Source organism: Lygodium microphyllum, chromosome 13 (assembly GCF_053477565.2).
Source record: "Lygodium microphyllum isolate KBCC chromosome 13, Lygodium_microphyllum_v1.1.10, whole genome shotgun sequence".
NCBI classification, from domain to species: domain Eukaryota; kingdom Viridiplantae; phylum Streptophyta; class Polypodiopsida; order Schizaeales; family Lygodiaceae; genus Lygodium; species Lygodium microphyllum.
This window is the reverse complement of record NC_141147.1, coordinates 10,118,679-10,135,991: the sequence shown is the minus strand read 5'-3', so window position 1 is coordinate 10,135,991 and position 17,313 is coordinate 10,118,679. Positions and strand designations below refer to the sequence as shown.

The 17,313-nt window shown below is 40.5% G+C and overlaps 1 protein-coding gene across 1 annotated transcript; it reads right to left on the bottom strand.

The window, feature by feature from the left end:
• Window positions 1-15,310: 15,310 nt before the first annotated feature.
• NCLPP7 (nuclear-encoded CLP protease P7) lies at window positions 15,311-17,004 on the bottom strand. The gene is made up of 2 exons (XM_087690755.1): window positions 16,830-17,004; window positions 15,311-16,522 (listed from the first exon to the last, which is right to left on the bottom strand). Exon 2 carries the CDS (start codon window positions 16,510-16,512, stop codon window positions 15,802-15,804), a length of 711 nt encoding a protein of 236 aa, XP_087546881.1. The 5' UTR covers window positions 16,513-16,522; window positions 16,830-17,004; the 3' UTR covers window positions 15,311-15,801.
• Between the last annotated feature and the right edge of the window lie 309 nt (window positions 17,005-17,313).

Genomic DNA, 17,313 nt, shown 5'->3' with positions numbered 1-17,313 from the left:
TTGAATGCCTTGAAGAAAGGGAAAATGTCTGTCAATGAGTATGTGTTGAAGGTGAGAAGCATTGCAGATGCTTTAGCAGCGATGATGCAATGCCTAATGATGATGATTTGGTTTCATCCACTTTGAGTGGCCTTAATAATGAGAAGGCATGGAAATCATTTGTTACTTCACTATACGTACGGATACCATTTCCAGATTTTGATGAGCTGATCTCTCTCATGATTACTGAAGAGATCAACATGTAGGATGACTCATCTGAAAAAATGGTGAACAGGTTCAAGCATTTTACTCAAGTTTAGGAAGGGGACGTGGTAGATCTTCGAGAGGCCGTGATATGAGACGTGCTGGTAATAACCAACAAAACAGGTTCAATCATCAATTTGGTGAAATGCAGGTTTTAGGAGGTCGAGAAAACTTTAAAGGTAGGGGGAGCTCTAAAGGAAGAGGTGGATGGCAGAATAGAGGTTCTGGAAATTCTGCTATTGTTTGCCATTATTGTGGCAAAATAGGCCATATTGTAGCCCATTGCTATGCTAAGAAGGATGATATTCGCAATGGTAAATTGCAGCAAGGAAACTATGCATCGTCTTCATGACAGAATAAAGACAAAAATCAGCGTTTGTTTGTTATGCAGCATATGATGAATGCAGTTACAAGAAAGGGGACACATGATGATGTATGGTATGTCGATTCAAGTGCATCTAATCATATGACCAGTCATGTTGAATGGTTTGGAGAGATGCAGAACTTACAAAATCCAGGTTATGTGCAGATGGGTGATGATTCATGCCACCCAATTTCACACATTGGAAAGGTTCCCTTGTCCTTGTATGATGGCCAGACAAAGAGTCTGACAGATGTATTAAATGTGCCATCAATCATAAAGAATCTAGTGTCTGTTGGCCAAATAGTAGAGCAGGGGTTGCAGGTCTGATTCAATGCAAAAGGTTGTTTTGTAGAAGACTTTAATGATAAGTGCAGGTTGGTCGCAAAAGGAAGTAGAGTTGGCCGAATGTTCACTTTAGATGCTGGAATTCCTGCAATGGATGCTGTTATGTATGCTAAAGGAAAAGACGTAGTTGTAGATATTGAAATATGGGATAAACATATTGGACATGCAAATGTGCAAAGGTTGAAATCAATGCAGTCCCCAGAGGATTGGTTATAGAGTTTCCTTCTTTTAGAGTTTCAGAATTGCATTAAGTCTGTGAAGCATGCCAGTTTGGTAAGTAGGCAAGACAACCCTTCTCGCATGATAGAGAAGTGAGTAGAAAAATACTTGATGTATTGCATACAGATGTTTGGGGGCCTACACAGAATGTATCTCTTGGTGGCAGCAAATACTTTGTCACATTTATTGATGACTGTTCAAGGAATTTATGGGTATACTTCATAAAGGAAAAGAGTGATATGTTTGAGCACTTCAAATCTTTTAAGGCAGTTGTTGAAACAAAAACAGGCTTAAAAGTGAAGTGTCTGAGATCAGATGGAGGGGGAGAGTACCTCTCTAATGAGTTTAGTGGCTTCTTGAGGACTCGTGGGATAAAGAGGCAATTTACTTGCAAGTATATCCCACAACAAAATGGGGTTGCAGAAAAAAAAATAGACATATTGCAGAAGTCGCACGGGTATTAATGGCTGAAAATAATATGCCCAAGCATTTTTGGTATGAGGCTGTCCATACTGCTGTCTATATTATGAACAGAACCTCCACAGCTATAGTTCATGGGATGACTCCTGAAGAATGCTTTACTAGCAAAAGGCTTGATGTATCGCACTTGAAGGTATTTGGATGTGTTGCATATGTTCATGTGCCAGATGAGTTATGCAAGAAGCTTGATCCAAAGAAAGAAAAATGTATTTTTATTGGATACTCTTTAGAGTAGAAAGGGTATCGCTGTTATAACCCTGTCTCACAGGTGAGTTCAGAGTGAGCAGGGATGTTATCTTTGATGAGATGGGCAGCTCTGGTACGCACTTGATGGTGATGTATTAGATGATGATAATGATCAAGACAGCTATGTGCAGAAAGAAAAACAAGAATCACGGAGTCTTATTGGACCAGAAACATCATCTGGTACTATACCTACAGTGGGCCCTTGGTCTGGGAGACTAAGGAGTAGCCCCACATCTTCAGGTGGATCTATAAGTGTTGCAGGGAAGAACAAAGGAAAGAAGAAAGTGCTGGATGGTAATGATGCATCTACCAGTCATTTGGGATTTGACTGAGATTCTAGTGGTTTAGAGAGTTTGGATGATGAGCTTGGTATTCCTTTAGTCAGGACACCAAGTGTACATAGAGTGTGAAGATTGTGGGAGAGAAGGAAGGAGTCTCACTTGTAGCTTTCTTGCTTGCACAATGGGGGAATACACACACATGTGGAGGCTGAAAACAGTTTTTATCTTCTTAGTTGTGTAAGCCAAAAAGAACTCTAGTACAAAGAAATAGAAAAACCCTATATATGGGTCTCAAACCAAACTCAACTAGCTAAGGTGGCATACTAACTGAACCACGAGCTAGAGTAGATAAGGATAGCTGTCATCTAGCTATTATTCATGGGCAGTGTAACAACCACATCTGCAACTAACAAGTCGGTGACATAAATGCACAACGGTCACCCTGGCATATCACGAGTGGAGCTCGATATCTCAACACTCACCCTCGAGCTCAATCCCAATTCCTGCACACCAAGCAGGTCTCTGAACTTGTGCAGCTTCTCTGCGCCCAATGCCTTCGTAAATATGTCAGCTACTTGATCCTCTGTGCCAACATAAACTAGATCAATAAGATCTAGTAAAACTCTCTCTCGCACATAGTGATAATGCACCTCAATGTGCTTTGTTCTAGCATGATAGACTGGGTTATTTGCCAAGTGTATACTACTCATGTTTTCACAATAAATGACAACTAGCCCATCTGTAGACTGATGCACATCATAAAGTAGCTTATGCAACCAGGCTACCTCACATGCAGCCATTGATGCACCCCTGTATTCAGCCTCTGTGCTCGATAAGGAAACTGTAGGTTGTTTCTTGCTGCTCCGAGTGACTACAGCACTCCCAAAAGAGAACACATATCCACTGGTAGATCGTCTATCAGAAATACTACCAGCCCAATCAGCATCAGTGTATCCATGCAACTGTATTTGAACCCCAGTCTCATAAAATAGTCCATACTGTAATGTGGACTTCACATACCTGAGTATGTGTCTAGCCGCATCCAAATGTCCTTGGAGCCTGCATAAACTGACTTACCAATCCAATAGCATAGCTCAAATCTGGCCTGGTAATAGTCATATAAATCAAACTTCCTACTATGCGTCTGTACATAGTAGGGTCTTCCAGAAGCTCACCTGCATCTGTGCTCAGCTTCACATTCTGCTCCAAATCAGCTGAAATAGACTTACAACCTGTCATCCCATATTTGGACAGCATGTCCAATCCATACTGCCTCTGCAAGAGCTATATCTCACTTGGTGATCTAATCACCTCAATGCCCAAGAAATAACGCAGCTCTCCCAAATCCTTCATCTCAAACTTCTGCTTCAATAGCATTTTCACATGAAGGATATCTTCATCACTATCACCTGTGATAATCAAATCATCAACATAAATGACAAGTAGCATAATACCTTTCTCTGTTTTTCTCACATAAAGTGAGAAATCTGCCTTGGAAATCTGAAAGCTAATAGTGACAAGATACTGTCCTATCTTGTCAAACCATGCTCTAGATGCTTGCTTCAAGCCATACAAGGCTTTCTTCAACCTGCAAACAAACTCAGGATGAACAGCATGCACATAACCTGGTGGTTGCTCCATATAGACCTCTTCTTGCAAATCACCATGCAAGAAGGCATTCTTTACATCCATCTGACGTAAAGAACATCCCTTTGATGCAGCCATAGCAATGACTGCTCTTACGGTTGCCATCCTTACAACTGGACTGAATGTTTCTTCATAATCAATGCCATATGTTTGTTCATACCCCTTGACTACTAATCTTTCCTTGTATCTGTTCACAAAACCATCTGCATTGTGCTTCACCTTATAAACCCACTTACAACCAATTGCATTCTTATCTTTAGGCAAAGGTACTAATTCCCATGTAGCATTTGCTTCCAAGGCATCCATTTCTTCATCCATGGCTTTCTCCCATTTTTCTTTTCCCATGGCTTGCTCAAAAGAAGTGGGTTCTTGTTCCTGTATCACTTTGACCATATAGGCATAGTGAATGGCTATAAATCCATTATATTTCAGCCTATCCACAGGATACCTAGCTCTGGTAGACCTGCACAAAGTAGGTTCAATCCCAGGTGCTCTCAAAACATCCCTGGTTTTCCTTACTCCAGGTGTAACAATAGAAGGAATACCCAACTCATCATCAATGCTCTGTTCTGAGCCACTGGATTCACCATCCACATAAGAGTGACCTGCATTCACATCAAACATGGGCTGATCTACCTTCTCTTTTCCTTTTCGTGATACCTGCATACCACTATCTGCATTGTTTTGAGAATATTCTCCTGGTCTCAATCTGCCTGTCCATGGTGAAGAATGTGAACCACTGCTAGAGGATGCTCCAAGTCCACTATTATCTTGTGACTGCTGCTGTGAATTCTGTGCAGCATTACCATTTTGTGCATCCACATTATCAATCACATTTACTGGTTTATACCAGCTACTCATCTCATCAAAAACAACATCTCTGCTCACTGTAAACTTATGAGTAGAAGGGTTATAGCATCTATACCCTTTTTGCTGCAGAGAGTAACCAATAAAGATGCATTTCTCAGCTTTTGGATCCAACTTGGATCTCAACTCATCTGGCACATGAACATAGGCAATGCAACCAAAAATTTTCAAATGAGAAATATCTGGTTTCCTACCAGTATACCTCTCCTCTCGAGTCATGCCATGTATTGCTGCAGTGGGAATCCTGCTCATTATGTAGACTGATGTAGCAACTGCCTCAGCCCAGTAAAAATATGGCAAGTCTTTCTCATTGAGCATGGCACAAGATACCTCTCCAATATGCCTGTTTTTTCTTTCTGCAATTCCATTTTGCTGTGGGGTATGACTACATGAATATTGCTGCTTTATGCCATGCTCCTGCAAGAACCTTACAAACTCATTTGAGAGGTACTCTCCCCCTCCATCTGACCTTAGGTATTTTATTTGCAGGCCTGTTTCTTTTTCAACCATAGCTTTAAGAGTTTTGAAATACCCAAAAACTTCACTTTTCTTTTTCATAAAATACACCCAAACTTTTATGCTATAGTCATCAATAAAAGTGACAAAATAATGGCAGCCTCCAATAGATGAAGCTTTAGTAGTCCACACATCAGAGTGGATTAATTCCAATGGCTTCTTACTCTCTTGAACATGTCTAGAAAATGGTTTCCTTGCCTGTTTTCCAAATTGACAGGCTTCACATACCTTATGCATTTCTGCAACCTTGAATTTAGGCAATCCTGCAGCAATATTTTGGGCTTGCATTGATTCAAGTCGCTGTACATTAACATGACCAATGCGTTTATGTCAGATATCAATATCTGCAACTACACCGGTCCCATGTGCAAACATTGCTGCACTCAATTCAGGCATGTCTGCATCCAACATAAACATTCTGCCCTTCTTCTTTCCTTTTGCTATCAAGTGACATTTATTTTTTATATCCTCAACAAAGCATCCATGAGAATTAAATCTGACCTGCAAGCCCTGCTCAACCATTTGACCAACAGAAACCAGGTTCTTGGTGATATTCGGGACATGAAATACATCTGACAGGTATTTCTTTTTCCCATCCTGCATAGACAAAGGAATTTTTCCAATCTGCACAATAGGATGTGCAGTATCATCACCAGTTTCCACAAATTCTGGTTTTTCCATTTTCCTTGCATCCTGCATCCATTCTGCATGACCTGTCATGTGGTTTGATGCACCTGAGTCAACATACCACACATCGTTGCTTTCTTCTGCTCTTGTCACAGAATTGGTCATGTGCTGCACCATAAATAAATGCTCATTTATGTCATCACCCTGTCTACTGAAAGATGCATAATTCCCTTGTTGCAATTTTCCATTCATGATGTCATTCTGCTTTTTATAGCAGTCTTTAGCCATATGACCCATTTTACCACAGTAGTAGCATTCAACATTGCTGTTTGCATTTTGGCCTCTTTGCCATCCACCACGACCTCTTTGGCTCCCCCTGCCTCTAGAGTTACCACATCCTCCTCCATAGGACTGGTTTTCTTGAGTTTGCTACATATTCTGATTTCTACCACGGCCTCCAGATCGGCCTCCTCTACCTCTGCCTCTACCTCTTCCAACATTTGAGTAGAAGACAGATTCTTTTGAAGTTCCTCCTTAAGAAGATGCACCACCATTTCTCTGCTCCTCAGAAATTAAAAGAGCAATCAACTCCTCAAAATCAGAAAATCTTTCACGAACGAAAATGGATGTTCAAAACTGTGCATGATTGTTTCCTAGACCATTCAAGGTCACAGAAACTAAATCATCATCTTCCACTGGTGACCCAATGGAAGCAAGTGCATCTGCAATCTTCTTCACCTTCATGTTGTAGTCATTGATGCTCATACTTTCTCTTTGCACATTGTGCAACTCTTGCTTGAGCTACATTTTCCTGGCTTGCATATTTGTGCTATACATTTTTGACAAAGTATCCCATGCCTCCTTTGGCGTACTTGCATCCTGAATATGCACAATCATAGAGTCTGAAATACTGATAGATAGCCAGTACATAACTTTTCTGGCTCTCTCATGTCATCCTTTAAATGCCTGCATTTGTTGTTGATTGGGAACATCAGGAAGAACTGGTTCTTCATTTCCTGCAACAAATTCCCAATATCCTTTTCCCATAAGGAAATTCGTCATTCTAAACTTCCATGCTTGGAAGTTATTCTTGTCAAGCTTTTCAGTGACAATCTGTGAAAGAGAATCAGATGCCATTACAGAACACTGCAAAAAATTCTGTCACTGTAAAAAACACAGCTTCAGCCTCACAAGGGCAAATCTGCAAAACTGAGGAAAGTGGTATTTGACCGCACAGTCACTTCCTAGTGACGATTTTGCATCAACAGGCAACAAGGATGATTCTGTACCTCCCAATGTCTCTGCGCACAAGCATACAATGCAATTTCTACGGTAACTTTTCACCAACCATAGAACAGTGGTCGCACAGCAAAAAACAGGGCCTTTTCCTGAGTGCTTGCGGAAAACTTCCGCCTCCAAAACAGGCCCCAAAATGGCCTCAAATCAGAAAAACAGGGCAACCAAGGCCTAAAGCCCTGTCCCGCAGCATATACTATCCTCTTGCTACACCGCGAAGGGCATCTCAATCTGAGACAATGCACTCTTGCACTTTTCGGCTGTGCTACCTGCAGAGACTTGCTCCCAAAACAGAAAAATGAAAGCAACGCTGGTCCTCTTACCAGAACACCGCGAACTTGGTTTGCTTTCTTGAGCTCCTTACCACGAACAAGGCTCTGATATCATGTGAAGATTGTGGGAGAGAAGGAAGGAGTCTCACTTGTAGCTTTCTTGCTTGCACAATGGGGGAATACACACACAGGTGGAGGCTGAAAACAGCTTTCCTCTTCTTAGTTGTGTAAGCCAAAAAGAACTCTAGTACAAAGAAATAGAAGAACCCTATATATGGGTCTCAAACCAAACTCAACTAACTAAGGTGGCATACTAACTAAACCACGAACTAGAGTAGATAAGGATAGCTATTATTCATGGGTGGTGTAACAACCGCATCTGCAACTAACAAGTCGGTGACATAAATGTACAACGGTCACCCTGGCATATCACGAGTGGAGCTCGATATCTCAACATAGAGCTCATAGTGATGTAAAGGCTCCATTGAGTGATCCGGTGGTATGCAGTTCTAGCATGGTTAGATATCATGTTAAAAGATTTGGTTTTGAAGGTTATGCAGCTCACCATTATGCTTATATGGTGAAACTAGTTGAGGATGTTGAGCCCACTTGTTTTGAGGATACTATTGGTCATGCTCATTGGGATGTAGCAATGGATGAGGAGATGGCTTGGGATTTGGTACCCTTACCTAAGGGTAAGAAAGCTATTGGCTATAAGTGGGTTTACAAAGTCAAGCATAATGCAGATGGTTCAATTAACAGGTATAAAGCTAGTCTGGTTGCAAAAGGCTATGCTCAAACATATGGCATAGATTATGAAGAGACATTCAGTCCAGTTGTTAGGATGGCAACTATTAGATGTGTGATTGCCTTGGCAGCAACCAAAGGTTGGAGTTTGCAGCAAATGGATGTTAAGAATGCCTTCTCGAATGGTAAATTGCAAGAAGAAGAGTATATGGAGCAGCCGGCAGGTTATGAGGATTTAGAGCATCCCACATATGTGTGCAGGTTAAAGAAGGCACTCAATGGGCTGAAGCAAGCACCTAGAGCATGGTCTGACAAGATTGGAGAGTATCTTGTCAATATTGGATTTTGTATTTCTGATGCTAATCACTCACTTTATGTGAGAAAGGGAGATGCATGTTTGGCCATCATAGTCATCTATGTGGATGACTTGATTATTACAGGTGACAGTGACAATGGGATTGCTGAAGTTAAGGACTTCTTGAAGAAGAAGTTTGAGATGAAAGATTTGGGTGAGCTAAGATACTTTCTTGGTATTGAGGTGATCAGATGTGATGATGGTATATGGCTATCCCAAAGGCAGTATGGCTTGGATATGTTATCCAACTATGGTATGACAGCATGTAAGCCTTTTTCAATACCATTGGAGCAAAATGTAAAGTTGAGTGCCGATGTTGGGGATGAGATAGAAGACCCTACTATGTTTAGGAGGATAGTAGGGAGTTTGATTTACATGACTATCACATGGCCAAACTTGAGCTGTGCTGTTGGTATTGTCAGTCAGTTTATGCAGACGCCTAGAAAGCCTCATTTGGATGCAATTAGACGTATATTGAGATATGTGAAGTCCACTTTGCATTATGGACTTTTTTATGAGGCAGGTAAGGACGTACATATCTTTGGATACACAGATGTAGATTGGGCTAGTAGCATGTCAGACAGAAGATCTACTAGTGGATTCATGTTTTCCCTTGGTACTGCAACAGTTACATGGAGCAGCAAAAAGAAACCTACAATTACTTTATCGAGTACAGAGACTGAGTATAGATGTGTTGCGCTATGGCAGCATGTGAGTTGGTATGGCTGCAAAAGTTATTAGGTGATTTGGACATGCAGGGAGATGGTCCAGTTGTCACTCATTGTGACAACATGAGCAGCATATAGCTAACTAGGAATCCAGTGTTCCATGCTAGGATAAAACACATTGAGGTGCACTACCACTTTGTGAGAGAGAAGGTACTTGCATGAGAGATTGACTTGGTATATGTCAGCACACAGGATCAGATAGCTGACATTTTCACAAAGGCATTGGGTGCAGAGAAGCTTCGAAAGTTCCAAAGCTTACTTGGAGTTACAGAGATAGAGTTGAGCTTGAGGGGGAATGTTGAGATGGCAAGCTTAACACGTGTGGAGATTGATGATGGACCGCTTGGCTAGATGAGTCTGCACTTCTACACTTAGCATGTTGGTGGTCATTATGATACTCACATGGCCACTAACTTATCACTTATTATATTTAGTTTGTTACATCTACCTACAACTGGCAAAGATATAACGTCAGTCGATTAGTGTAGTCGGTTATGCACTATTTGACTTAGAAGGCCACTTTCCTTTATGTTGTATCTTATCTATACTTTGTGTACGTTGTATAGTGTGTGGAATAAGAAGGAAAAATTAGCAAGAAAACGTTTTGGCCTCCATCTCTCTTATTGTGTTCTTGAGTGAGCTTGCTCTTGTGTATACAGTGTGTGTTTGGCGCAATAGCTCAAGCAAAACCCCCCATCACGCGATTCTTGACACTCTAGATCTAATTGAGTAAGCTCTTTGCAATCAATCTAGCCTTATATATTGGCTTAGGGTGATTAGGGATACTCTTCAACTTGTACATCCACTTGCATGGTAATGTGCGTTATCCATTAGGCAAGGAAACTAAGTCCCATGTACAGTCCTTTTATAGCAAATCAAACTCAAATTGCATAACCCTCTCCCAAGAATGAGAATTACCTCTACGTAACTGGCTCAGCAGATTCTTTCGCCATTTCCATTTTATTTTTAGCCAACTTATTTTGCAAGACATTAGGTTTGATGATAATATCCAATCTTTATTCTTGCTTGTCATACTGCCTAAGCCATGGGATACCTTTCATATTGCTAGGAGTGCTCATCCCCCTGAGGGTGGTTTTAAACGGAGTGATGTAGAGTGCTCTATTAACAAAAGAAGTAAACAAGAACATTGATGCAACCTACACTTCTCATGCATTGATTGTTAGAGGTAGAAATTGTGAAAATGGTAATAACAATCGTAGCAAAGACATAGTCCAACAGGGGCAAGACTCAATCTTGTGGGTAATCTTGCTGTAAGTCCTGTGGTCATAGGTCCTCATTGACATATTATTATTATGGGCAACAAGGTCATATTAGTCCATAATGCCATAAAATGGACACTGAGAAAGGCTGGGAAAAAGTACAAGAAAATGCAAAGTCCACTAGCATCGTACCTAGTCCAATGTGAAGATAGAGGAGATAAATGCATTGGGGTAAAGTTTTGACGATTATATTCTTGTAACTTCATCTCTTGATGCTATTCAATTGATCGATGCATCTCTCAGTGTTGGCTTCTTGATTCAAGGCCTTCCTTTCCTTTTACATGCATCACCGTTGGTTTCACAGCTACCATCCTATTATGGGTTTTGTTAGACTGGAATATGACACGGCATTGGATATTATTGGCATAATTGATGTTCAACAATAATTTAGAATTGGTGCTCCTTTTATGCTTCATGACCTTTTTCCCCACATCCTAGCTTTGACAAAAAGCCCTATTTTAATTGCATAGTTGGATGATGACAGATACCATGTATCCTTTGGTGATTCTTCATGAAAGCTCACCTATGGTAGTTTGGTTTTTTCTAGGGGTGCCAAGGTTGGCAACCTCTACCCTTTGCTTGTTTCTAGGTTTGATGACCATATATTAGCTATGACTGATCTTTTGCATATAACTTTATGGCATCATTACCTTGCGTACATGTCTTTGAAAGAAATGAAAGTATTGACACGTTTAAAGTATTTTCCGCCCTTAGATTACTCTTGTTTTGACTCATGTGATCATTGTCTTTATAGTAAATAAACTCATAATTCACATAAGGAGTCTAGTTCTACACATGTGGGTGAGCATTTGGCTCTTGTGCATTTCGATGTTGTGACCCCATGTCCTATCAATCCATGGGTGGCGTAAAGTATTTTGTTACATTCATAGATGATTTTTCATACGAGTCTATCCCATTAAGTAAAAATTAGATATTTTATCTATGTTTTATTGCTTTCTCACTATGGTTGAGAACCAAGTTGGATATAGGTTGAGATACCTACGATCTGACAATGTGGTTAAATATGTATCCAAGGCTTTTAAGTAGCTATTTGATGAGAGGGGTATTAAGCGTCAATTAACTATCCCATACACCCCACCCCAGAATAGTATTGCAGAGCGCATGAACATGACTATTCAAGAAAGAGTCTGTAGTATGCTTAGTCAGACATGCTTACTACAAAACTTTTAGGCTGAGATAGTTACTATTGTTGTGCATCTCATTAATAGGTTCCCATACATTGGTGTTGGTGGTAGAGTTGCAAAGGAGGTATGGTCTGGTAAACCTCCCTTGTATGCATACTTTAAATGTAAGGCTCTCTACCATATTTCGAAGAAGGACAAGTGCAATAAGTTGGATTCTAAGTTTGTCAAATGCATCTTTCTTGGATATGGGGATGCAGGTGAAATGGGCTATCATCTTTGGGACCTATTGGCTCGAAAGGTTATGGATAGCCATGATGTTATCTTCCATGAGGATAAGATGCATATGAGACCAGAGCAAGTGATTGAGATACACAAGGTGATCTTTCAAGAGGAGTCTCCTGCCACAATACAACCAACCCCAATGAAATAGCTTGCTATAGGTGTTGTTGATGTAGTCGCCTAGGATCCGAATGTTGTGTAGGATCACGATGTTGGATAAAGAGGACAAGCCGTACATGCCCCATAGCCCAATTTGAGGCACTCTACTAGAGCTTCCCATCCTCTTGATTGTTATGCATCCTCCATGGATTAAGTCAGAAGGCCATTTCCCACATGGTTGCTGGACCAGAAATTGCAATCACTTGTTTGTGTGGACCATTTGCCATGTGGCATTCATGCCAAAAATCTTGGGCAATTGTTGAAAAACCATTTGATTAGACACGTCATTCACTCGTCAGTGCCACATGCGCAAGTATCCTTGTGCATGTGGTATCATCCATGACTATTCCTTAAATGCCCACATGTTGATTGAAGGTTTCATTTAGAGCTCAAACTTGAAATTGAATAAGCACCCTTAAGTTTCCTGTTTTGATAATGGAACCAAATTTGATGCATTTTATCTAGTAGCAAGCATCTCTATGCCCATCACCATGCATTAGGGTTTAAGCACTAGTAATCTATAATTTCAAAACCTTGCCAATGCAAATGAGCTCAATGAGTCACATGCTCTCACCATGAATGTCCAACCATCCAATGTAGTCTAACACCAATAACAAGCAACATGCACATCAATCTTCTTCCCTTCTCCAATAAGCTCCTCGCTTGGATATTTGAATAATTGCTACACACTCCACATGTGTGCACCATGTCTCAAGCTCCAATGAAGGAAGTAGTAGTACATGAGGAGAACAATGACAACAACAAGACAAATAAAAAGAAGAAGATGATAATGAGAAGATAGATATCCTTGCTCATACGCTCATTCTCACACTACTAATCACTCTCTCACTGAATCATTGCATGCAAGCAATTTAGGCAAGAAAAACTCGACTCTTGTTGTAAGCTCATTTTAACAAAAGGAGAGATTTTGAAATGGCAAAACAAAACAAATGAGGTATGTTAGTGAGTATTTTATAAGCCCCAAACCCCATGCATACAACCTGAGAGATCCTTCACACTAGGTTGGCCTTATACGTAAGGCACTCTCTTGAAATCTGTAGCAACTCATAATATGGATTTTTTTGCATGCATCATAACATTTTTTGAGCTTGTTCTTCACCACCAGCTAAATTCACAGCTACAGGAGGCATGGACCTCAGATTGTTCCGAGCAACACATGGAGACCAGAATCCATACATTGTAAACAAGTGCAGGCATTGCATGATGTAAAAGAGAATATATACCTAATATTATCTGGCTGATTTGCTTGTTATGATGAGAACTATGAATGAAGACAAATGTCAATGCTCTTGTTCAGCATAGGTTCCATGTGAACCTTGATACCTTAAAAGAACCGAGCAATTTTGTTATCTTAAACAACCACACAATTACACTAGAGCTACAAGCAGAAGATGCACTGTTGGTACAAGACTGTAGGCAGGTGTACATGATAGTTTGACTGTAAGCATCATATGTGGCACCGAAAAGGTAGTGCATCAAATTAAAAAGCACCAAAAAACTCAAGTACAGCAGCCACTGCATTATCATACATCTGACATCATCTGTGGGATCCTGTGGCTGCATGAAGCCCAATGAAAACCTAAAACAAAAATGCAGTGGAGTAATATTTGGCATTCTCCCTAATTACAGTTGTATAGCAGCCCACCTAGCTGCATCTCCAAACTGGATAACAATTAAAAAGGCTAATATATATTGTCACCCTCTAATTTCAGCTGACAGTTGTTCCAGCTTAGAAACATGGAGCAGATGGATGTGAGCCCAGCCTTACTTTCACTAAAGTGACGAATAGCAATGAGGATACATCATTCAGCCATTTCCAGGATCCTTTGTGCAGTTGAAGGGGCTTCGACCAGGCTCACAGTTTGATGTTTGAGACAAATATCGTAACGCAACCCTCATCTCTAAACGATACCCAAAAGAGCAAAGTTCACAAAACCCCGGGTCTTTTGTAAGGCGAATGCAAAAGATTTACAGCATTTAATTCACAGAGCAACGTCCTCCATCCAAAGCCCTCTTGGCTGTAGTTTTGACACATATAGTAGACAGATCTGGATCCGGTCCTAACATTCACTGAGATGCAAAATAGCAGTCGGTGTGTACCATTACAATGCTTTCCCAGTCAGGAAGGATTAGCGAATGAGAATGGACAGGTAACAAAAAGCCATCCATGTAAATAAATGAGTTCATTTGATACAAAACATAACATGAAAGTTGTGAATCATTCTCTGAAAAAAAAAAGTAATGAAGCAGATAAAATAAGCCCTCCGAATACTTAATGAACCCCTTTTCAAGACCATATTGCATAACAGACAAACTAGAAAGATTTCCAGAAAGTAGAGAAGACAAACTGCTGCCCGATAATTAAATCTCAAGTAAAAGTGAAATAATCATCAAGAAAGGTAAAGAAGCTATCTGTAAGTAGAGATTTGACAATAACAATACCAATCTGTTTGATGAAGACCATAGTTGAATGTTTGCTCAAAAGTAATGCAACCTTGGTGGTAGAACAGCCAAAAAGCAAGTTAGCTTTCAAACTAGAAACATGCATTGCACACAGCAGTTTACCTGCTGCAAGAACGAACTTTGTTACTTCAACAAATTCAGAGAGAAGATATATGAGTGAATACGAAATGCCAACTTGACATATGCAAAATTGAGCTTAGAAAAGGTTTTAACTTTTGGCCAACAAAACCTTTTATGAATATTTCAAATGGTTTGAAACCTGTTCTGTGCTACACATATCGTGCCTCTTCTATCTACTTTTCAGGAGCTGCATCAGCAACAAGTGCAGCAGGCCTGCTTTCAATAACTTCATCAATCAGACCAAATTCCTTGACCTCTTCAATAACAGAAAAACTAGAAAATTTTCCAGAACATAGAGAAGACAAACTGCTGCCCAACTGTTAAATCTCAAGTAAAAGTGAAATAACCATGAAGAAAGGTGAAGAAGCTATGAGTAGGGATTTGACAAAAGCAATACCAATCTGTTTGACAAAGACCATAGTCAAATGCTTGCTCAAAAATAATGCAACCTTGGTGATAGAACAGCAAAAAAAGCAAGTTAGCTTTTGAACTAGAAACATGCATTGCGCACAGCAGTTTACCTGATGCAAGAACAAAATTTGTTACTTCAACAAATCCAGAGAGAAGATCCATGAGTGGAAACAAAATGCCAACTGCAAAACACTACAGGGAACTATAAAAATAAACTTCTCATTGACAGACAGATTGACACAACATGCATGGCAGTTCATCAGGCCCAAACCTCAGGACCTGTCTGAAAATGCAACAAAGTGTGTTTCAGAATCTGCAGACAACCATCCTTTACTGACAGCAAGAGAGAAGCAGCTGAACTCTTAGCTACTTCCACTCACATTACAAGGGTAGCTATCAACTACCACAGTGCCAAAAGCTGTTCAATGGTTCACTCAGATTCAATCAATCCTCAGGTGTCTAATAAAAACTGCCCCACAGATGGCAGCTACTGCACTTACATTGAAAAGTTTACTAAAGGTAAATTTTGTAAGAACATTACTCAAGAAATTTGATTTATGACCCACTGTCAATGGCATGATAACATATGCAAAATTGAGCATAGAAAAGATTTTGGCCAACAAAACCTTTTATCAATATTTCAAACGTTATGAAACCTGTTCTGTGCTATGCATATTGAGCGTCTTCTATCTACTTTTCAGGAGCCGCATCAGCAACAAGTGCAGCAGGCCTACTTTCAATAACTTCATCAATCAGACCAAATTCCTTGGCCTCTTCTGGTGACATGAACTTATCTCGCTCCATGCTTTGTTCTATCTTCTCTATATCTGCACCTGTGTGCTTGACATACAGCTTGTTGAGGCGTGATCGCATGTCTAATATCTCCCGAGCATGAATTGCAATATCACTAGCCTGTCCACTTGCTCCACCTGATGGCTGATGGATCATAACCCTGGCATTTGGCAAAGACCTCCTCTGGCCAGCCGCACCTGAGGCAAGAAGAAGCGAGGCCATAGATGCAGCTTGGCCCACACATAATGTACTGACAGGACTTCTAATATACTGCATTGTATCATAGATGGCAAGGCCTGCTGTCACCACCCCACCAGGTGAATTGATGTATAACTGAATGGGTTTATGTGGGTTCTCAGACTCCAAGTACAGCAGCTGTGCAACAACCAGGGAGGCTGTATCATCAGCAATGGGCCCATTTATGCACACGATGCGCTCCTTCAGTAACCGCGAGAAGATATCGTAGGCACGCTCCCCTCGAGGAGAATGCTCAATCACAATGGGAATGAGGCTAGTGATGGACCTGCTTGGCTGATAACCTCCTGCAACAGGTGATGAGCATAAAGTGGCGGTGCTCCCCAATGCAGGGCGAAATCGGAAAGCCTTCATTCTCCGTGTTCTGCAACAGAAGTACACAGTGTCAGCTCAGAGATGAATTCTGCAAAACCTATGCATCAATTTATCATATGTCATTCAGCTTCTGGCTAAATCCACGCCCTTGTGTCACGTCAGAGATGAATTTATCCAACATATATGCATCTATTTATCGTATTTTCTTCAGCTTCTGGCTAAAAATCCGCGCCCTTGTGTCATGTCAGAGAAGAATTTATCCAACATATATGCACCAAATTATCATATTTCCTTCAGCTTCTGGCCAAGACCGTCTAAACCCACACCATGACAAACAAGAAATGAGGAAAATATACCTGGAAGGAGCGCAGGTTGATGATTATGGATGCATCTGACCCATGTCTGCTCCTCTGATGCTCTGTGCGGGCACTGCACGCAAGTAGGGTTTAGAAACAAAACTTAATTCTCGTTCTTTGCTTCCTCATGGGCGTCAGATTCACGAAAAACCCAGGCAAAATTTTCCCAAAAAAGTTCTTTAACATTTAGTTCATTTTTAGTTAAAGAAGAGCAAATCCATGTAATGTAATTTAATTCAAAAACCCCTCAAAAATTTGAGTTAAAGGTTATTCTATTTGCTGCCAAAATTGTTTTTCGTGAACAATGTTCATACCATGGATATTGATGAACCGTTGTGCTCGGGCTTAAACAAAGTACCCCCATCTTGCATTTTCGTAATCGTAAGAGTAAATTGAAAAGAAGTGTCAAAATGACAATAGGCATCGACAGGTGAGAAGTAGTCACAATGACATGCCAAAGTATACTGAAAGGAAGGTTGTCAAC